Raw genomic sequence first — 24386 nt, 5'->3', positions numbered from 1 at the left:
AGATTCTAGGCATGTTTGCAACTGCACTTCAGTTTAACTCTATAAACATACCCTAACTTATCTATAGTTGCAAATCGCAGAATGCTACAAACTGGCAGTATGAACTTTTCAGCTTTCATAATCCAAGCAAATATACACTTTACTGGAGGCAGACACCACTTGTACTTCACCAAATCAATCAGCCACATGCTCATTTTTCAAACTGGTGCTGGTTAAAGAGATCCTTGGAGGTGACTTTAAAGATAATGTATTTAGTTAGCAACATTTTCCTAGTCTTTTTTTCTCCCTGGAGCATTTTATCTGAGATTCAAATCATGATATTTTAGAAAATATTACATGTTAATGTGGCTAGAAAGCGGGGGTTATTTTTGTTAATACAGGTTGGCAAAAGGATAGGACTAATCTATAAATATTACTATACGTGCATCCTAAAGCCCCAATTTAGATTAGCATGATAGAAGATGCATAAACAAAACAGTGTGAGAATCAACTCTGTGAAGTCCTAACAAGTCTAAACAGTCAGAAAGGGTGAACAAGTTAATTCAGTTAAAATAATTTGTCCAAACTACTCAAAAGTTTTGCAAGGCCTCGGTCAGTTTCCTAACCACAAAACTAGCTTTTCTCTTTGCTTATAAAAACCTCCTTGATCCTTCTGATTAATGCTAATATGGCTGGATAGGGACAATGTTGGACTCCCGAAACCCTCCCATGGACCCTGCCTAACCCCCCACCCCTGCAATCCCTCTGATCCCCCCCCACCTGCTGAGCTTGCTTGCTCTCCCCTAAGCTCCTCCCCTGCTAGCCCTCTCTCCCCCATCCTGAATTACCTGAGTTCAGGTGGCCATTTTTAACTATCTAACCTACTCCTAATCTCCATGAACATCTGTATGCACCCTTAAGGAATAGGCATCTCTAACACCTGTTCTTGGATTAGTTTTATGAAGTTCAGCTAAAGGCTACAGGGAACGCAGAAGTGAATACTTGCACTCCAGAATGAACAAGACACTCAAGAACATGAATAAACCCACTCTGCTACTCATGTATTTAAAAACAAGTGTTTAAGAATATATCTAACAATATCTCACCTAATAGAGACTTGCTGAACAGAATCCAAGAACAGACGTAGTCAAAGCTATTTAATCAACGTTATAAAAAAGGCAAAGCACAGAGAATTCTTGAAACAGTAGAAGAGATAAACCATACAAGTCACTTTTATTCTGAAAGAGTCACTCTCCTTTGGAAACAGAATGTCAATCTGGAATACCTACATTATAACAGAATAGCTATAGTGGAATTACCCCACAATAACTGCATTGTCAACAAGGTCTAGGTTCTTTACAGGAAATTTTTAACACAGGAACAGTTTTTGTCCACATAACTACAAAGATGTAAGGCTTTACTTGAAACTTTACTCTCCACCTAGCCTAAAATTATTCTAAAAATAAAAACCTTAATTGGATTTTACAGAAGTTCTCAAAGGACACTTTTGTAAATAGAGAAAAACAAAATTAAAAAAAGAAGAAAAAGAAATAGAAAAAAAGGAGTGTCACTGGAATTGGAAATATGTTAGATTAAGAAAGACTTGGCTTAAATTTGTATATATAGTTACCCTGTATAAAGTTACACCCAGTTATTTGCCAAGCATTTAAACTTTCACAATCAAACCAAGCTCATAATTAACTGTTACTGATACATTAGTGCCCATGTAAATTTCAAAGAAAGTTGTAAAACAACATCTGTTCTGGTATTCCTCCTAAAGACTGAAACATAACAGGGATGTCTATGGGAGATAATTTATACAGGGTTTACTTAAAAAAAATTGGTGTGAATATGTTCAGGAGAAGCACTGCAGGATAATGACTGAAATTTATTTGTCTTCATAATAGTTTTAAAGAGATATTGAAGTAACAAGGCGCAATAACAGAAACACAGATATTGTTCTGCATATTGGGATACAAGCTGTTATCAACAGTGACTAAAATTTATTTAATCTAATGAGCTATGGATGGAATCACCCCTTTCTTTTCTGCTAGTTACATACTAATGTTTGCAGAACAAAAACTTCTTTTCTAGTTCTGTCACACATCAAGCATGCATAACAATTTCTTCGCAAATTAACAGACAGGGAATCACTTTTCCCCAACTTTGACTGTGAATGAAAGCTTTAGGGATGTCACTCTGAGTTCAGAAAGATACCAATTGGCAAAACAAAACTGTTTAATTGAAAGATAAGTCTCTCCTTCCAAAGACTGAGCAATGAAGAAATAGTCTATTTTTATTAAACATCTGGTGACACACGTTATTGCGAACCCCAAACATTCAAAAGTGAATCACCCTCCCACCACTGGAAATCATGAGGTTATTAAAAGAATCAGGTCTAAATTCTTTTTATTTGCTATTTGTTTTTGGAGCTGTTGGGCTTTATGCAGAAGCTTCTGTCCACAACCACAAGGTTGGACTTTATAAAGCTGAGGTTCTCACATAATCACATGACTTCAGGGGCTAGGGCTTTAAGAAAAACACAAGATAAAAATCATGAGAACTAGTCTGGCAACAGTGGATACAAAGAATCAACTTTTGTCAGAGACTACAGGTAACCCACACATCCCACCCTTTCTTCCCCTCCCCTGCCATTCCAAGTTTTCAAAATTCCTCCTCTGAAACCCCAAAAGAACTGTCCCTATGCTCTTTGTCATATTCATACAGGCAAATAACATGCTGTGGAAACTGTCACAGCAGTACCTCACTTCAGCTGTCCTAGGTTATGCTAGCAGGGAGCCTAATTCATACTGTTCCCTTAGCAGCAGCAAGAGAATCAAACCGACAGCATGAGAGTCTGTCTCTGCAGTCCTCTGGCTGTTGCTGAATAGGCAGAGTGCTGTGCGATAGCCAGAACACAGCCAGGGACTGAATCAGCAGTGTAGAAACAGCTGCTAGAGATGAAAGAAAGGGATGTCTCTCCCCTTTTTCTTACTGTCCAGAAGGTATAAAGAATGAGATTGAAGCACAGAACCTTAGTGAATAACTCACCATGAACATGTATTTATGGCATTATTCTTTTTCCTAATGCAGCGTTCCCATTTTTATTCTGTGGATTGATGGCCATAACACAAATTTAAGTTATTCATGCTTAGTTGCAACTGGCAAGCTAAGTGACATGGTATGACTCTTGTTTTCCAAAGAAAACAAAATGCAAGCTCTACCCTCACAAACATTGGGATGTGCTCCCCTGCCAGAAATGTCTGGTAGTGAACTCAATCACTGTGTCTTTCCAAAGCAAAGGGATTTGGGAACTTTGGGCATCTATACAAATGTAATTACAGCATGTCAGAGCTGACTTGATTAATCGAATTTGCTGGAGCGTGGTAAGTACTGCGCTCCAGCAGACTTCACATCATGTGCATCAGCATCCCCATGCTGAAAAATGGTGACAGCCCCACCCCTCGTCCTCCCTCCCTGTGGGGGCCTTGATCTGCCCCCACACTCCACTCCCCTTCTTTTCCCCCTCACCCCACACCAGACTTACCAGCTGAAGGCACCTCTCCACGCTGTGAGGCTGGTATCGGAAATCGGATTGGTATCAGCCAACATGCCTCCTTAAAAATTGGTTATAAGTATCGGCTGCAAAAATCTCTATCAGTGCGCCTCTTGGTGACATAGCTGTGGTGTTATGATTTGTGTCCGCCGATGGTACATTGCCGTAGCACATTACTTCCTGGGGGCCCACATCCAGGACATTGTGGAGAAGATCCCAAAGCTCCTCCAGCCCAGAGACCACTATCCCATGCTCCTTACTCATGAGGGCACCAATGACACAGTTCAGAGCGCTCCCAGGGATTTGGGAGCGGAGCTAAAGGGTCTGGGGGCACAGGTGGTATTCTCAGCAATCCTCCCACTCTCGGGCTATGGGCTGAGGAGGAAGAGGAGAATCCACATAGTCAACCAAAGACTGTGGCGCTGGTGTCATTGGGAAGGCTTTGGCTTCCATGACCACAGCCTGCTTTTTGGTGAGAGAGGCAGCGAGCTGCTGGGAAGAGATGGCCTCCACCTCTCTCCCCGGGGAGGAGGCTCTTCTCAGCCAGGCTGGCTGACCTGCTCCACCGGGCTTTAAACTAAGCTCTTTGGGGGACGGGGGGACCACCACCACTGCTGGCCCGCTGAGCAACCCTTGCAAAGCCAGCAGACCTAGGCACTTAAGGAAGCCCACCCTTGCCCCAGCCCTGGTACAATCCATGGGCAAGGCAAGAGCCCCAAGGGGACACTTGCCTGCCTGTACACAAATGCCAGGAGCTTGGGGAATAAGCAGGAGAAGCTCGTCCTCCTGCTCAATGCACATAATTACAATGTCATAGGGATAACGGAGACCTGGTGGGACTCCACCCATGACTGGACCTCGGGAATAGATGGCTATACCCCGTACAGGAGGGATCGTGTAGATAAAAGGGGTGGGGTGGGGTGTAGCTCTCTATGTTTAGGAAAGCTATGCGTCCCTGCAAGCTGATGTTAGTGACCAGGGTGGATGACTGGAGACCCTCTGGGTTAAAATCCATGGGGAACATGGCACAGGGGACACAACAGTGGGAGGCTACTACAGACCTAAAGTCTTGAGCTTGACCAGGAGTTTGCCCGGGAACTGGCTGAGGCTGCATGCTCCAGGACCATGGTTGTCATGGGTGACTTCATTTACCTGGGCAACTCGTGGGAGGACTACTCAGCAAAATCCGAGCAGTCGCAAAGCTTCCTCTCATGCATGCATGACCTCTACCTGACTCAAGAAGTCTATGGGCCAACGAAAGGCAAAGCTCTGCTCAACCTGGTACTGGCTACAAGGGATGACCTAAATCGGCGATGTAGTGATTGATGGAAAGTTGGGTGACAGCAACCGTGAGCTGATCACCTTCACCATCCGCCATAAAGCTGGCAAGGCAGTCAGCAACACGGAAGTCCTTGACTTCAGGAAAGCCAACTTTGACAAGCTCATGAGGCCTGTCAGGCCTGTCAGTCAGGCCCTAAGGGACCATGACCATGACTCAGGGAGAGGGTAGTTCAGGAAGAGTGGTTGCTCCTCAAGGGAGCAATCCTCAGTGCACAAGCTAAGTCTATTTTATCTCAGAGGAAAGGCAGCAAGAGGGCACAGCAGCCCCCAAGGGATGACATGGTCGAACAGTCATAAACTACTACAAAACCGTTTCAGGCTGAACATAAGGAAGAATTTCTTTACTGTCTGAGCCTCCAAGGTCTGGAACAGCCTGCCATCGGAGGTGGTTCAAGCACCTACACTGAACACCTTCAAGAGCAAATTGGATGCTTATCTTGCTGGGATCCTATGACCCCAGCTGACTTCCGGCCCTTCAGACGGGGGACTGGACTCGATGATCTTCCAAGGTCTCTTCCAGCCCTAACGTCTATGAAATTTATGTAGCATCTCATGTAGATACTTCCATAGACTGCTCTGTGCATGTCCTTTCACAGGCTCTGATGAAGTCAGCTTAGGCTGAAAAAAGCTTGCATATCTGATTTAATTAGTCTATAAGGGGCATTTTTACCCAACATTTTTTTTTTAGTCCGAAATAATTTCTATTTGGAAAGCATGCAGTTCAATTGAAACTATTCACATTGACTACTTCTAGCATTACCTTGCACATAGGCAAAAACACAGCTAACACTTTCTCTACAGCAGTAATGAATCATGAAATCAGTATGACTAATACGCCACAGGGATTAAAAGTACAGCATCTGTCATTCTTTTTTTCTTAAGTAATTATTAGTTAAAACCAGCATGAGAAAATAGTGGTGTAAGCACCAACAGAAATAATGCTCTTCAGGTACACTCCTTTACTATTGCTTCATGCAGAGGGAGTAAACAATCCAAGCCAAACATTAATATTTTAAATGGACACATTCCATTTTGTTTAAGGATTATCTTAGGAAAAAAAATAAAATCTGACCATTTCTCAGTTATTAAAAAGAAATAAAACTTATAACTTTAAGAACTACCAGAATATATTTTACTTGTTAGTAATTCAGTGTATGATCTGCACAATTAGTGATGGTACAAAGTTCCAGTGTGTGAATACTCAGCCATTTCTGACTAAGCCTAGAAGTGGTTAAACTGGTTTTCCTCCCCTAAGCAGCATGCATGCTTCTTAATCAGTACCAACTGTAATACATAGTCTACACATGCAATTAACACAACTGAATATACTCTGGCTCAAACTGAGCCACAGTAAACTAATCCCAATATCACTGCCTACATGTGTATTTAACGGCAGCAATTTACTACACTGCTGGATACCACTTGTATCTGACAGCCCTAATTACAATGCACATACAGACTGTGATGCTTTATTGTGCAGCAAATTACTCTGCTGCACAGTAAAGCGTCTTGTGTAGACAAGCCCAGTAGGAACAACTACATGTTCATTAATGTGCGGTGGTTACTGCGCATTAAAATTTAGTACGTGTATAATCTAATACTAAATGCACAGTAACCAGAGTTACCATGCAGTAATGCCGGCACACACCATTTTAGTGATGCTACTGTGCAGTAGCCTAATAATACAGCACAGTAGCATGTTAGTACTGTTTGAGCTGTTGTGCTACTGTGCCATAGTATTAGGCTACTGCACAGTTAGCATCTCATGTAGACATGCCCAGTGTGTATTACAATAACAACTGATACCAAGATCCCTGATGAGGTGACACCTATACTCTCAGTTCTGATGCCCAAAAATGCATGATTTGGGGAAAAAGAGCACCACTTACCTGTGGTGAATTCACCACCCTCACAACTACATAAAGCATCTGGGTTTCCATTAGAGATCTCACCTATGTAAACACTGCTCTTAATCCTGCTTAATTTAGCAGCTCTGATGAAAGTGACATTCTGTCCTCAGGTAGTATTACAGTAAAATGTGCCCAAGTGTTTGGATAATGGTGTGCCTGAATTAGAAATAACTGTACAATACCTTTATAACTTCATTTGGTTCACTTCCTTCTTCCACAATGATTAACTGAGACCTTCCATTCCTTTCATTGTCCCGAATGCCAACAGCCACTTGATTAGCTTTCAGGCGCTCATACTTATTGCATGTTGAACCACACCACTGGAAAATTTTCTAGGAAAAAAAAATGAATACAGATGTTTCAGCCACTCAAATCAACACTGGACAGACTCAATAGTTTGAAAGTGTTTTTAACCCAATGCACACATTTCAAATCAGGCACATTTCAAATCAGGATAGCATCTTTGATTTCAATGAAGTTACATCAATTTACAACAGCTGAGAATTGTTTCAAAGAGTATTTCCATGTTACTTGGAACAACAATGTAACTGTAACATCTAAGGTATAGCAATTCACATGTGAGGAGATGGATGAACTTCAGAGTTTGTGTCTGGTTGTGTACTTTGGGTATCTGAGACTTATCTAAACAATATGGCTCTCTTAAGTTTATTCTTCGGAGATTCTCGTCCAGCTCCGTCATGAAATTTCTGGCACTTCATTTTACAATTAGGAAGGTGTTAAAATTAGAGCCTCTCTTATATGACTTTGACATAGTTCTAGTTCTGATCCCATCCAGAAAGCAAAACAAAAACAACATCGCTCAAACATTTTAGAGCATTTAGAAAGGTTCTTCCAATATACTCAGGTATGAAGGAAGGTCCTTCAAATTATTTAACCAATTCCTAATTTAGGGACTTTTCATTCTAGAAAGTCATATGCATGTACATCCACTCTTGTTCTGACACATTTTTAAAATTAGGACCACAGAAAGTGAACACCAATTGAGCATTGCTATATAATCACTCATAAGAAATGTTTTCTTAACTGGAGGATTTTCTCAATATGAACCTGATCCAAAACCCATGACAGCTCACTAACTAAGGCTCAGGATTTGGGTAAGCTCTTCCATAGATACTGTTATCACCAGGAATCTTTCAAATGCAGCCTCACTATAAAGTTTGTTTAGAACAGGTAAAGTGTTTGGCAAATCTAATCATCAGACTTGAATGCAGATTGTGTTTCAGAGAAAGAATACAGATTTCAGTCCTTGCAGACCTTAATGGAAAACTTGGCAGAGCAGGACATGATCAATAGATTCATAGATTGTAATGGGCTGGAAGGGAATTTGCAAGATCATGGGGTGTAGCCCTCATGCACTAGGCAGGAAAGACAGCTGGGGTCAGGTGACTCCAGCAAGGTGATTGTCCAGTCCCCTCTTGAAGATTTCCACGGTAGGTGATTGCACCACCTCTGGGGGTAGTTTATTCTACAGTCTAGACACCCTAGCTGCTTTTCCTAGAGTTAATCTTGAAGTGGACTTCCAGGAGTTTGTGGCCATTACTCCTGGTTTTACCCCAGGGTGCCCTGGTGAACAGTTGTTCACTGACCTCTCAATGTATTCCCCTGATGTACCCAGTCCCCACTTGGGCCTCTTCCATCTAAAAAAGAGAAGGCTAAGTCCCCCAGTCTCTCCTCGTATGGTCTGCCTTGCAAGTCTCTGATCATATGGGTGGCTCTTCTCTAGACTCTCAAGTTTTTCCATGTCCTTGTTGAAGTGCAGCACCCCGAACCGGACACAGTACTCCAGTTATGGTCTCACCAATGCTGACTAGAGCAGAAGAATCACTTCCTTGGTTTTACTTGAGATGCATCGGTCGATGCATGCCAAAGTATTGTCTGCCCTGCTGGCTACAGCATCGCACTGACAGCTCATGTTCATGCAATGGTCAGTTATTACTCCTAGATCCTTTTCGGTCATGGTGCTAGTGAAATTGGCGCCACCAAACCTATAGGTATGTTGGGGATTGCTTGCCCCCAGATGGAGCACTTTACACTTCTCATTGTTGAACTTCATCTGGTTCCATTTCACTCAACTTTCCAGCCTGTCCAGGTCTGCCTAAATCTGCAGCCTATCTTCAAGCGTGACCACACTCCCCTATAACTTGGTGTCATCCACGAACTTGGCCAGTGAGCTCTTCACCCCCACATCCAAATTATTGATAAAGATGTTAAAAAGCACTGGACAGCAAGCAGTTGTAGTAGTTGATGGAGCAGTACCGGAAACATGGTTAAAAAAAAGGCGGCTATGATTTCTTGAAACTATATGTACTCACATATGCCTTCCCTCCCCTCACCCCTCCCAAATTCATTTCTAAACTGGGGAAGATGGATTTTTTTTTTGCTGGAATAGAAGCTGCAAAATGGCCGACAGCTTCTATCTTAAGAAGCAAACAGGAAAGCTGAAATCCAGTGGAAACCACTTTCACAAATAGTCTCTGCGGGGCTGTGGAGCTACATGGAGCTGCAGAGCCGCTCGGAGCACAGCCCTGGCTCTCCCCTACCTCCCACTATCAAGCTGCTTTGAAACTCAAAACATTTAGAAACTTTCAAAATGTTTTGAGTGCCCTCATTTCATTCTGAAGCTGTCTCGATGCTTTTTGTTTTGTTTTGACTTTGCTGTTTTGAGCTTGAACAGCTTCAGAACGAAACATTTGGCAACATTTTGCACAACCCTACTGTTTTCCTGCAAAGGTACAGACAATTTACCACTATCCAAAGTGCTGGAGGTAGTTAAGTCTTTATATCTGTTTCTAAACATGTCCTTGTTTGCCACTAAAACTTGCTGTCACAATCGAGCCAGGGCAAAAACCGCAATTTATCTGAGTGTTTTTTCATAAAATTGACCTATGAAATACAGTTTCTTTGCTGAAAAGTTTAAGTAATTATTTTTAAACAGCACAAGCTGTGGCTGGTGCAGAACGTGACAGCTGACCTTCTGACAGGGATGAATTACCATAAATACTTAACTTCAGTCTACAGTGGGAAGGCAGACCTACTTGCAGAAAACTATATCTGGTGCCCCTCGGCTTCAGTGGGCACATCTACATGAGATGTTTACTGCAAAATTGACTAGCTCCACAGTAAGACGTCAGCATGACACGTGATGCTATTAGGTTGGAGTAACTGCCAAATATAAGTACTATCCCGGAGTGGAGTAATTTACTCTGCCATAGACAAATGTAGACAGAGACTGGGCTGGCTGGGGCATGAGGGTGCTATAGTGTGGCAGTTGCCTGCTTTCTAGCTCCACACTGGAGCACCCTCATGCTCTAGCCAGCCCCCTGCAGCATGGTGAGGCAGGGGGTGAAAAGCTCCAGGCTGGCATAAAACATAATGTTTACATTTTGCTTTTATTCATACAGTTCTGACACAGGGCCTGGTACAGTTCTGGGCTTAACTGAAGAAAACTATTTTTAGTTTTATATTTCTAGTCTTATTCTGAACTGGCAGACTGACAAGAACACACATCCATTAAAGGGAAAATAACCTTCAAATGTTCACTCCCCTCAAAATAGGAGTGTCATTCATCAGTAATTCCTGTACCAAACCCTGTTTATTTTTCAGAAGTCCCTTTTTGATTTTTTTTTTTTTTTTTTAAAAGGCAGCTGAGCAAAGTAGAGGAAACAGTACTTTACAGAGCTGTGTTTTGTTACAGACCTGGTATCCACCTCTATTATATATAATTTTCAATGCAACTGTGGGGTAAATAATTATCTCTTTACACACACCGACTCTCAACTGTATGGGAGTAACAGATCAACAATGAGACTAAGGAAGTTATAATCTGATGCTATATTCTAAAAGACAAGGAATAGGCCACAGCTGATGAAAGCATGAAGTTCAACAATATTGTCCAGTATGACATATGCTGCTGTAACCTACCGAGGAGTTCAGAATAGAAGTCATATCAACCCACAACATCAAAAACTGTAGATCTGGCTACCAAAAAGTTATAAGTGGCTTTAAATGTATGTTTTTAATGTTAAGTGTCAGATTCTTTATTGGCCTTCTGGGTTTTGACTCAAAGGTATATGTTGTTCATATTTTCCAGCTTCTCTCTAAAACCAGGACTCTTAAATGAAAAAAGAGATTTGTGTCTAACCCCCTGGATGTTTAGGGGGAAAACAAATGATACAACTCGATAAAATTGTGAACGCTAGCAATAATTAATTCACCCAGAAGGTATGCAGAAAGTGCCCTTTCCAGGAACAAAGAGCAAACAGCCGTCTTACTCTTATGTTCTGATGTCAGCAGTGACTAAACTAGACAACCGACGGTGCGTCTACACAAAATGTTTACTGCAGAGGAGACCCAAGATGTTTAATTAGCTCCATGGTAAAGTCTCCATATCTGCATATGTGGCCCTATAAACTCCACTGCAGGTTAGTACTTGTAAATACAAGTACTTTTCTGTGGCAGTTTTTTAGTGTTCAGCAACACATGTAGACGCTAACCCAGCTGGCTGGGGCATGAGGGTGCTTCAGCGCAGGGGCGGCCTGCCAACTAGTCCTGCACTGGAGCACCCTTGTGCCCCAGCCAGCCCTTCCATATCACATTAAGGCAGAGCAAAGGAGCCCCAGGCTGGCAGGCTGACCCTCCAGCTCCCCTGCCAGCTGGTGCTCCTCTGACCTGGCACAATATGCTGCAGTCATGAGTGTAGGCACACATGTAAATACAGTGCCCGGAAGCAATAAATTCCAGTACAATAATGTGCCAAAGTTTATTCCTGCACATTAATAGCACATGCAAATGCATCCTGAGAGTATGTGAATTGACACATACTGGTGGACCTCTTTTGGGGCTGCAGCATAAGCAGCCAAGAAATTGGTCCTCATTATTAGTGCTTTCTAGAGCTGTGAGAAGCGGTCTTGTCATGCTGTTTCTATGTAGTAAGACAGCATCTACCATCTCAAAATTTCTCCTCTCCCACCTAGCCCTCTAGCAAACGGTACAATAGTGTTTGGTGTATTGGTTACAGCATGGCAGTAGAAGTCAGCAGTCCTCAGACTGCCCTGGGTTTCCTGAGACCCTGGGGAAGTCACACAGTTTCTATTTGAAAGAAGCAGATGCAGAAGTTTCTAACTGAAATATTTGCCTACAATACAAAAGTGAACAGAGAATGCACTGCTTGTTTACATGTCTCTTTGAGATCTTAAAAGGAAAATGTCAAGGTATTTTTTATCCAACAAACAGGGGAAACACATCCCTGCATATCCAGTTCTGGCTCTGAACTGGATGGGGAGCTACTAAAACAGAGCAGGCAAAAAACAAAACAAACAAAACAAAAATTAACTTGCTCATTTTGTGGGTGGTTTGGTATAAAAACAGTTCTTACTCTCTGTCTCCACACACAGTAGCCTTTGTATTCAACTGGCTCCCTTTCCATATTGAAAGCAAATGAAAACATATTACCTGCCCAGGCTCTATAAGGCTTATTCAGGGCTAAAAAACCCACAAAGACTGCAAAAGCCAAAAACACATGCTGCACCGCTTTTCATGACTAACAGCATTCATGGAAAGGGGAATCTTTGTCACTAGTGTAAAAAGAGTTTTATATCACAGTGTTTCTTCAAGTTCCCAGCAGCTCTCTCACTCGTACTTTAGAAGCCAGTCAGCATTATCAAGAGCAGTCAGTACTATAGGCACCTTTCTTTTCTAGGCACTTTCAGTAGATATTAGAACCTACTGAGTATATTACAAGTTTGGACAGCTGCAGCAGGCCTGGTGGCAAAAACAGATTCATATTGTAGAGAATAAGCTAAGCTGTGCTTACAAGGAAAGACGCTTTCATTGGAGGACACAGAGTCTTTACATTCCAGTGCATGCTGTGAAGAATTGTATCCACCCTGTATGGCATCAGCATCCTCAGTGTATGGCATGCAGCTGACTGGGGAGGAGACAGGCAGAACGGCAACAGACAGGGCAGGAAGCAAAAGCAGAGAAACAGATTGGGTAGAGGAAAGGGATCAGGGAGGGTATGGGGCTAATCTGTGGCATGCCTGCCAATAAGGCTAGCCCCCACTGCCACAAAGGCTTTTTAAAATGTGTTCCTTTTAAATGAACCCAAGTAAATACAGTGGGAAGCTATCTGGAAGGTTTGAATACACCAAATAAAGTTCAGCAGTCGCCTTTCTCTGTATAGATTATCCATTTATTGCCATGTCTTGTTTTATGAATCACATGCATGGCAAGTCAGAATTGAAGCATTCAGACACAGAAACAGGAAGCAAAATATTGTCATCATGGTCCTTCCACTCAAACAGCTTGAAACAAAATAAACCAAAACCTTAGATCAAGAAAATCCCAGATTTTGGGGAAGTCTGGAACCAGATCTGAACTTTGCTTCACTGAACACACATGCACACACACACACAAAAACATTATTCATTCATTTACTAACAGAGAAAAGGCTTAAATTCTGTTTTCTTTTATACTGGGGAAACTCTTCAAAGCCTAAACGCAGGAGTAGAGGTGGATGTCATTTTCTTGGATTTTAGCAAGGACTTCAATACCCATTCTCATCCCATTCTCATAAATAAATTAAGAGGCTGCAATACAGATGTTTACATGGTTCGGTGAGTGGCAAATTGGCTTAGTGGTTGCACCTAGAAAGTGGTAGTAGATGGGTCAGTATCGACATGAAAGGATGTGGGTAGTGGGGTCCCACAGGGTTCAGGCCTTGGACCTGTATTCTTCAATATCTTCATCATTGACTTGTACTCAGTTCAAGTTTGTGCACAATACTAAATTGTGGGGTGAAGTGCATGCTCCGGAGGGTAGGGAACGATTGCAGGCAGGCCTGGACAGGTTAGAAAAGTGGGCAGTACAAAATAGGATGCAGTACAACAAGGACAAGTGCCAAGTGCTGCGGGTACAAAAATATGCAGCACGCTTACTGGCTGGGAAGTGACACTCCCAGCAGCACAGAAGCAGAGCAGGATCTCAGAGTCACAGTGGACTCCAAGATGAACATGAGTCATCAGCGTGACAAAATCATCAGCAAAGCTAACCACACTTTATCATGCATCAGCAGATGCACGACGAATAGAACCGAGGAGGTGATACTTCCCCTCTGTGCGGCATTGGTCTACAGTTGTAATACTGCGTCGTTTTGGGTGCTGTACTTCAAGAAGGATGTTGAGGGAGTCCAGAGGAGAGCGACTTGTATGGCTAGGCGCTTACAGAATAAGTCCTATGAGGAGAGACTGAGGGATCTGGACCTCTTCAGCCTCCTCAAGAGAAGGCTGAGAGGTGATCTCGTGGCCACCTACAAATTCGCTAGTGGAACACAGCTGTGTTTCGTTGATTTGGATCCCTGCCCCAATCTGATTCAGCAAAATCCAAAACTGAAGATTCTATGATGATTTGGAGAATCAGCAATTCAACCATAGACACAGCTTTAAATGCTTTTTCTACAACCCTCAAGGTACCAGGCGTGGCTCATGAATGGTAGATGGTGGGGCAGATGGAGCATTCCAAAGGAGTGGGGTGGGGAGGGAGGGGGAGGTCCCCAGAAGTAGACCGGAAGTCTTCTGGTCTACTTCTAGGCCTGCTGCCGAGCATGCTGGGGACTCCCCTGCACTGCTCTGGGATGCTCCATCCACCCCACCGTCTCAACATTCACAAGCCACCTGGTACCTTGAGGTATGTAGAAAAAACATAAAGCTGTGTCTATGTCCGAATCGTCCAATCTCTCTGAATTGATTCGGAGGGTTCCTATTCAATTCAGAGAAATTAAAAGGTCTTCTGATTTGATTCAGATTTGGAGATTTGGCCACCATATCAGGCTGAATCTCTTCTGAATCAAATCAGTGACCAAAACTTCGTACAGGCCGTTTGACAGCATCTGATAAAGTGAGAGCTTGCTCGTGAAAGCTTACACATCTCCAATTCAGTTAGTCTATGCAGAGAAAAGATAGTTTGTAGTTTTCACATTTGTTAGCAGGTCAAGGCAAATCCCAGCATTAATTTGCCCAGTTCTGTAACTCAACTGTCTCTCTCAGAGGTACTCAACCCACAGTCCATGGGCCAGGTCAGGTGATACCACTCCCCTGCTGCCAAACTTCTGGACCCATAGGGAGCCTCGAATGCTAGATCAGGTAGGAATGGTGCTAGGCCCCACGGCCCAATCCCAGCATGCAGGGCTGAGCAAGGGGATGGCACCAGGCTGGCACACAGACCAGCCCTATGCCATTCATCTGGACTGTGAAGCCAAATGCTTGAGCACCACTAGTCTAACCCAAATGAAAACATGATCTGTTTTCAGTAAGGTACGACATGAAGCTACTTACCTTAGATTAATTAACACCCATCAAGAATATTATATTGTATACAAATAAAAATGTGCCCTTTTAGTGAGTCTTCTCTCCATTATTGCTTTCCTGCCTCCTAAATACTTCCCATTTCTGTAATTGGAGCAGGCCACTTAGTCTGCATTTGAAACCCCTTGATTGAATTCCCCCTTGTTCTCGCCATTCCTAATGCTTCCTACTTTGTTGAATTTAATTAATAAACTAAAAATCTACACTGAAAAAAATTTCACCAGTTATCCATTTTGTTGGTAAACTCCTGTGAAGACAGACTGTCTGAGCATGAAACAAGTTAAAGAAAAGCCTCCCCCCCGCCCCAAAATAAAATAATAATACTCCAAATTGTCAGCTCAGAGCAGAGGGCAAGGCAGAACCTAGAAAGGAAATCTGGAGTAAAGTCATGCCTCTCCCTCCCACGGCCCTTTCCTTCCCCAGCTAAATTGTTAAATCTGCCTCTCAAACTTGTTGAAACCATGATCCTGTGAGACTCTGAAGCATACAAACAGTTCAATCAATCAAACTGATGTCTGAGACTACCATGGCCCTCTCTCAATTATATGGATGCCATTGTCTCTGTAATCCATTTATGATTCTCCCATCTGATCCAGATAGAAATAAAAAACAGCTGAGAGAAAAAAAATATTTCCACTGGCTTGACACAATGATTCATCCACAGCATTTCCATTTTTCCACATGACATATTACCTAACCATTGTATTAGTACATTTGGGGAACTTACAGAACTATTCTGGACTCTCAGCAAAGGACATAAATACCCAGGGTACATGAGCTCAGAGAGAAGCACAAGGAATGATACGCTCAAGGGATTTCTTATTCCACAGACAGTTTTAGGAAGAAAGGTCATGTAAGCATTTCACCATTGTCAGGAATCTATTTAGGCACAGAGTTGCATCTATTATAGTGTTACAGATACCGCACCTTTATTGGGAGTCTGCAAATGGCAGTGTTTTTCTTGGAATCAGGGAATTTAAAAATACTATGTATGTAGCTCTTATAGCTAAAAACACCACATAGACTCTGGAAAACTGCAGCACAAATAAAAATCAAATTCAAAGTTTACCTTTCTTCATCTCTGAAGGCCTAATGTGGTTTTTGGAATTCTCCAAGTCAGCAATACTGGCACTAAATATTCACATGAGAACCACCGTAGTTCACTGGGAAGGACAGAGAACTATTAACTGTCACACCAAGCAAAGTTAACTATACTGCATTTAGATATGAACCATGGGCCATATTCTATTACACTTCTTAGCTACATAAGTGCAATTCCATTCTACACTGAGTCCCTGGAAAAACAGATAATAAAGAGGGTGAGGAAGTCCTTGTCTTCCTTCCTGCTTTTTGTGATCTATCTTAAGAGTAAGATTACACTGTGTACTATGGAAGTGGATACATTAATAGATTTTCAGGAACGTGAACAGAACGGAACAGGTTTTCATATAGATACCTAAATCCACTTTGATGTTTAATAGGTGGAATTGATTCTGGCCCTGTCTCTCTAAACTGCTAAACTGTTATGGAATCAGTTGAACTGGATCCCAAGTACTATTTCAGTTTACTCTTAGTTAACAACTATCACAGCTGTTCATAAAATTTTAATTCAAGAGTTGCCTCAAATTATAGAAGTAGTTAGTTGCAGGAGAAAAAGGGGTTTGAAGGAAGGACAATCAGGAGATAGAGATACATAATATTTTTCCTACACTACTGGTAGCATGGCAGAGGGAACAGGATTAGAGAAGAAAATACAATACATTCATGATGGTGAACCCTCCCCTCTCCCCCCAAACTGAAAATCTACATTTAAAACTGATCTGGTTTATTGCCAAAAAGTGGTTAAATACAAGCAGCTAATATACCCAGGGGAACAGAACAAAAACCCACCCAAAAAAAGGAAAGGAGATTGCAGAAGTAGACAGCGGGATAGTAAATCATAGCTATTGGTAAGACATCCAAAGTAGGTATCTGTGCTCTTCATCTTATTAATACCATGTAGAAGAAATAAAAAAAGAAAACATTGTATCTATAGCAGGAAGGAAACCAGCCACTGATGGCAAAACAAAAAAGAAAAGAGGAATTTTAGTGAAAAAAAAGGAAGTTTTCCAATTATTTTACAGATGGACACTCTCTAATGCAGTTTAGAAGAGATGGACATTTCAGTTCCTTACTAAATATTACTGGCACCATGTTCGGGATATAAGCACAAGTAGAGGAGAAACTCTATAGTCATATGATTTTTACTCTAGATAACTTCATGGTGCTCGGGTCAGGTACCGGAGGTCTGAAAAAGGGCCAATGTGGTCGCTATTTTCAAGAAGGGGAGGAAGGAGGATCCGAGCACTTACAGGCCAGTCAGTCTCACTTACATCCTTGGAAAAGTCTTTGAAAAGATTATGAAAGATCGTATCTGTGGGAGCCCAGAGGGAAAAATAATGAAGCAGGGAAACCAGAATGGATTCATAGCAGGTAGATCATGCCTGACCAATCTGGTTCTGTTTATGACAGGGTCACAAAATGCTTAGACACAGGACTAGAAGCGGATGTCATTTTCTTGGATTTTAGCAAGGCCTTCAATACAATATCTCATCCCATTCTCATAAATAAATTAAGAGGCTGTGATACAGATGTTTACACATCAGTTTGGTGGGTGGCAAATTGGCTTAGCAGTCACACCTAGAGAGACGGGTCGGTATCAACCTGGCAGGATGTGGGTAGTGGGGTCCCACAGGGTTTGGTCCTTGGACCTGTATTCTTCAATATCTTCATCAGTTACTTGGATGTGGGTGTGAAGTGTAGTCTGTCCAAGTTTGTGGATGATACTAAAATCGTGGGATGAAGTGTGTGCTCCGGAGGGTAGAGAACGATTGCAGGCAGACCGAGACAGGTTAGAAAAGTGGGCAGTACACAATAGGATGCAGTACAACAAGGACAAGTGCCAAGTGCTGCGGGTGCAAAAATATGCAGCACACTTACTGGCTGGGAAGTGACCCCCTGAGCAGCACAGAAGCAGAAAGGGATCTTGGAGTCATAGTGGACTCCAAGATGAACATGAGTCATCAGCGTAACAAAATCGTCAGCAAAGCTAACCACACTTTATCATGAATCAGAAGATGCAGGACACATAGAACCAAGGAGGTGATACTTCCCCTCTGTGCAGCATTGATCAGACTACAGTTGGAGTACTGCATCCAGTTTTGAGCACCGTACTTCAAGAAGGATGTTAATAGACTCAAGAGGGTTCAGAGGCGAGCCACTTGTATGTTCAGGGGCTTACAGGACAAGCCTGTGAGGAAAGACTAAGGGACCTGGACCTCTTCTGCCTCTGCAAGAGAAGGCCAAGAGGCGATCTGGTGGCTGCCTGCAAATTCATCAGGGAGACACAGCAAGGGATCAGAGATGCTTTGTTCACCAGGGTGCCTCTTGGGGTAACAAGGAACAATGGTCACAAACTGACAGAGTAGATTTAGGCTAGATATCAGGAAAAACTTCTTCATGGTAAGGGTGGCCAACATTTGGCATGGGCTTCCAAGGGAGGTGGTGCTCTCCCCTACCCTGGGGGTCTTTAAGAGAAGGCTGGATAGGCATCTGGCTGGGGTCATCTGACCCCAGAACTCTTTCCTGCCTAGGCAGGGGGTCGGACTCAAGGATCTGTTGAGGTCCCTTCCGATCCTAGCATCTATGAAACCTGGAATTATCCCACACCTTGATCCTCCAGGAACCAGAAGGAGGAATAATTCTGAGTGCATCTTACCTCTTTAATGAGCAATGTATCTTGCTCACTATTGCTACCTAATAAAAGACATATGTACCAATTAATATGGAGCCCCATTTATCTTACTGCATGGATATTCTTCCACTAATTCCTTACAGGGAATCTTAATACTGCACAGATTCTAGCCTTCTCTCTAATGCCCACTGGCTAATAACATTGTTGCAACCTTATTAATCTAAGAAGAAAAACCACCATTTTGTATAGTTATCGGATCAGAATTCTGCCTACCTGAAGGATTATCTAGAGACATGTTCCTTTTCCTCATGTGTGACAGCACTACAAACTAGCATTTTTCAATGCAAAGATTTTCTGCTTTATTTTCTTCTAGTGGCTGGGAGCTGCACACAGCAGGGACCAGACCAGCACAGCAAGAGCCAAGTCCCTGTCCACTCCCCCACCACATCCTTATCTCCCTGATTGCAAGCTCCCCCCAGCACAGTGTGGTGGGTGGTCCTCCACTTCCCACTGTGCAGGTGGCTTCCTCCATCACTGCACTGCATGGGTGAGCAAGAAGCCCACCAGCCTCCTTGGCTGAGGGCTCCCCCATCACTTCAGGCTGCACTGAAATGTGCTGCAATACCCCATCTCCACCCTGCTAGGGACAGAAGTTACACATAAACCAGCATAAGTAATCAGAAATTAGTTCAAATCTGTAATACAACAGAAGTTCAGTGCACATAAACTGCTTTCAAAATACCAAAACCGGTTTCAGATAAACCAGGATGGATGCAGTATCAGACTTTACCAATTCAGGTTAAATCACTTTACTAAATTTCTGTCTCAGACCCCCTCCAGATTCAAGTTAACGCTGTCCCCCAGAATCCCAGGATGCTTTGTACCTCCCCCACAACCTTGCCTCGCAAGGTGGACAGGCTAGCTTTGGCCCAAGATATCTGCTCCAGCCAAGCAGGTGTCTGCTCTAGCAGCCCCTGGCTTCTGGCCTGGGCCACTGACGGCATGTGGCTGCATTTCCAGAATAAAAAATGAATGTGTGCTCATTTGCTTATTGGTTCATTTTACACAGCCTTAGAAGACTGAATTCAGGCAGCCTCATGTTTTTTGACTGTCTGTACTTAGCCCTGAAGTGAAAGCAGGAAATGAAAGCCACAAAATGCAGGGGGAAGCTGTAGACCCTAGCCCAGCAGCAGCCACAGAAATGGGTGGGGGGGCAGGCAGCAGCAGCCAAGGAGAAGCTGAGGAGGACAGGGGAGAAGGAGGGGACAAAAATTAACTTGCTGAGTTGGGTATCCATGCATTAAGTGAAGAGCAAAATTAAATAGGATGTCTTTAGTTTCCATTTTCATACATGTTTCTAAATATAATCAGAAAAAAAAATAAAATGGAACTAGTGCACCATATTAGTCATGTATTTAAAAATGTATGCAAATGATGTATGTCCCCATAATGGGAAAATTTAATGGAATTGTACATAATCTAGGCAGCACAGTTTGGAGAGGAGGTGAGCAGCCCTCAGTGGTGAAGGAACAGGTTAAGACCTACTTAGAACAGCTGGAGCTATACAGTGTAAGACCCTGGAGCCAGATGGAGTGCAACCAAGGGTGCTGAGGGAATTGACTGTTGCGATTACAGAGTCATTGGCCATCATATTTGAAAACTCATGCCGATCAGAAAAGCTCCAGGATGAGTGGAAAAGGGGAAACACCGTGCCTATATTTAAAAAAGAGAAAATGGAGGATCCAGGGAACTACAGACCAGTCAGCCTCACCTCAGTCCCTGGACAAATCATGAAGCAGATCCTCAAGGTATCTATTTATAAGCACCTGGAGGAGAAAAGGGTGATTAGGAGCAGTCAGCATGGATTCACCATAGGCAAGTCATGCCTGACCAACCTGATTGCCTTCTATGACGTAACGGCCTCTGTGGATGTGGGGAGACCGATGGATGTGATGTACCTTGGCTTTAGCAAGGCTTTTGATACAGTCTCCCACAACATTCTCACAGACAAGGTAACTAAGTATGGGTTGGATGAATGGACTGTAAGGAGGATAGAAAACTGGCTGGAGCATCAGGTTCAGATAATAGTAATCAATGGCTCAATGTCTAGTTGGCAGCCAGTATCAAGTGGAGTGCCCCAGAGGTCAGTCCTAGGGCCAATTTTGTTCAATATCTTCATCAACGACCTCGAAGGTGGCATACAGCGCACTCTCAGCAACTTTGCAGATGACACTAAGCTGGGGGGGAGTAGCAGATATGCTGAACAGTAGGATTCAGAGTGACCTAGACAAATTGGAGGATTGGGCCAAAAGGAATCTCATGAGGTTCAACAAAGACAAGTGCAAAGTCCTGCACTTAGATGGAACGATCCCATGCACTGGTACAGGCTGCAAACTGACTGGCTGGGCAGCAGCTCTGCAGAAAAGGATGTGGGGGGTCACAGTGAACAACAAGCTGAATATGTGCCAGAAGTGTGCCTTTGTTGCCAAAAAGGATAATGGCATACTAGGCTGCATTGGTAGGAGTGTTGCCAGCAGGTCAATTGTAGCGATTATTCCCCTCTGCTCAGCACTGGTGAGGCTGCATCTGGAGTAGTGTATTCAGTTTTGGGCCCCTCACTACAAAAAGGATGTGGAAAAATTGGAGAGAGTCCATCAGAGTGTGACAAAAATGGTAACGGGGCTGGGAGAATTGGGCTTGTTTAGAAGAGGAGACTTAACAGCAGTCTTCAACTACCTGAAAGCCAGGGTGGGGTTAAAAGAGGATGGAACTAGGCTATTCTCAGTAGTGACAGATGACTGAACAAGGGGCAATGGTCGCAAGTTGCAGCAAGAGAAGTTCAGGATCGATATTAGAATCTTCTCACTAGGAGGGTAGTAAAACATTGGAACAGATTATCCATAAAGGTGGTAGAAACTCCATCCTTGGCTGTTTTCAAATCCCAGCTAGACAAAGCTTTGGCTGGGATGACCTATTTGGGGATGGTCATGCTTTGAGCAGGAGCTTGGACTAAATGAGCTCCTGAGATCCCTTTCAACCCCAACTTTCTATGATTCTATCTCCGCTACACAATTTGCTCCATTTTTACTTTTAAAAAGACTTATACATTTCCTCCTGTCTCTGTTTAAGTCAGTGCATGCTCTCAATAAACAAACAAACAAACAAACACATAAATAAAATAGTAGGAATGTTTCCCTCATGTTTTGGAGGTCCTGAGAAGTTAAACACTCTTCAAAAAGTTTGGCAGGTATTTAAAACGCAGTAATTCAGTGTAGCTGTCACTGATTAGATATCAGTAACTGTCAGCATCATGTTCAGCACTGTACATATCCCAGGCAAACCTCATACACAGAGAACACATCTACATGTGCCCCTGACTGCATATTTGGTACTGTGCAGTCATTTAGTACTAAATGACTGAACAGTACCCACCAGTATTGCACAGTGCTGGTGGTGCAGAGTTACTTTTAGACACTGCATCACTGTAGTGATGGGCTACGGCAACATAACTCACTGCTACAGCAACATACCTTTGGTGGGCACAAACCATGACGCTGACACTACCTCACCGTTGCAATAAACTATGATGTCATAGGTCATTACTACAACTACGTAGTGGCTCATGTAGATGCGCCCAGAGATGCTTTAAAAAAAACCACACATGCCTTTAATCAGGAAAACCCTTGGTGGCCAACAGTTTTTTAGTCCTGGTCATAATAAACTTTCTTAATGATCTCTTTATTATCTATACAAAGTGCAGGTTTCAAAATACTGAAGGAATTGAGCTCAATAAGGAATTCAAATGAGATTTCAAGGAAATATGCCCAAGGATAGGTTTTATTTTCTTGATATTAATATTTGATGACTGGCCTGATGAAGTGTGGCACAAAATGGGAAATACAAAATGTTCTATAATACCACAGAGACCATTTCTACAGCAGCTAAGGAAATAGGAATATTGCTTCTTCTTGGAAATTCATCTAATTTGACAGACTACAATAACTTGGTATTAAAGTGCTGACACAATAAGGCCACTGTTTTATGTACTGCCAGCCATTACTCCACTCCTCAATGAAGAGTTACTAAAGCCTTCAGATGTTCCAATTCAGAGGAATCTCACTCAAGATGCAGTTTATTTCAAATATTTAACCAAGAAATAAAAATCTCCTTGAAAAAGAGGAGGTTTTATTTCTAAGGATTGAGATGCCCAGCCATGGAAAATTTCCACCCAAAATTATCATCTTTAAGAAAACAGGAGGTTATAACGGGAAACCTTTTGCAAAGCAAATAAGACAGCTCTATTCTTGGAGATATGTGACCCAAACCTTACATATATCATTTTTAATTTTGAAATTGTAACATGCCTTGGCTTTTTACCTCCTAACCTCACCTACAGAAAAAAAATATATTACAAAATAATGCCTTAAAGTACAATAATGGCATTGTTCTGGATGCTAATGCATTTTTTCTAAACCCACAATTAACCTGAAGATTCAGTAAATCAAACAAACAGCAGTAACAAATATGCAGACCAGGAACTTTCAGCCAATCTGATGATTTGAACATGCATGATAAAAATATCACATAGATTCCATCAACAAGCTTTGTGACTTCTCTCTTCCTGTATGTGACATCATATGATATCATAACACCATGTCACCTCTAGTTTATCAAACAGCCTACAGGAAATCACTGTCTGATTTGCTCTCTCAAGGTTGACACAACAAGTGAGTATTAGTTTAAAACCTAGTTAAATCTGGGCCATAAACTAAAAGTTAAATCACTTGCAAGACTTAATTCTTTCCTTTCACTGAATAAGATGTGCCCAAAAGAATGGGAAATTTCTCTAAAAGTTTTACTGTTGTTCAGTTCTTTTGAAAAATATAGTTGTTGTTCTTTTTCAAACAACCTGGGTAAATCAGATACTAATTTGCTAAATATAGCACATGCACAATTCTAATGTCACTGCCAGATCTGTAAGCAGTAAATTATTTAATACAACCTGAATGGGGGGAGGACTGCTGAGTAGAGTAAACTCCCACTTGAATCAGTGAATGTTTGAAGGTTAGGAGCAGTACCCCACAAGAGAATTAAGCCCTCCAACAGGACTACTCCCAAAGCAGCCATTTCCATTTATGTTTATCCCCTTATCTGTCCAAGGATTTTTTGCAAAAAGGTGGGAGGGAGGGAAGGAGAGGGGAATTTGGCTCTTCCTGGGTGTCTCTTGTTCAATCCCAAGATGCTATTTACAGACAAGAGTTTGAATTTTGAACACTTTTGGCTGTTTGTTAAATGACTGGAGGGAACTACTGTAGAAGGAGAGAGAAAGTTTCAACAACAACAACAAAAAAGTACGTATGTATGTTTCTGTTGAAACAAGTACCTCTGGGCACTTTAACTATAATACACAAGAGGGATGTGGACAGCATGGAGAGGGTCCAGAGGAGGGCCACTCGTATGATCAGGGGACAACAGGGCAGGCCCTA

General features: G+C 42.5%; 1 protein-coding gene across 1 annotated transcript in view; it reads right to left on the bottom strand.

Moving 5' to 3' along the window:
• The window catches only part of SCIN (scinderin), a 91923-nt gene that overhangs the window by 51987 nt on the left and 15550 nt on the right, over positions 1–24386 (bottom strand). Inside the window, exon 4 of the mRNA XM_019533967.1 lies at positions 6969–7118. Within this exon, the coding sequence (XP_019389512.1) occupies positions 6969–7118 (150 nt within the window). The remainder of the gene's footprint in view (positions 1–6968; positions 7119–24386) is intronic.

The sequence above is a fragment of the Crocodylus porosus genome, unplaced genomic scaffold (assembly GCF_001723895.1).
Source record: "Crocodylus porosus isolate Cpor-Errol unplaced genomic scaffold, CroPor_comp1, whole genome shotgun sequence".
NCBI lineage: Eukaryota > Metazoa > Chordata > Crocodylia > Crocodylidae > Crocodylus > Crocodylus porosus.
Note: the sequence above shows the minus strand (reverse complement) of the source record. Positions and strands in the feature narration are given on the sequence as shown.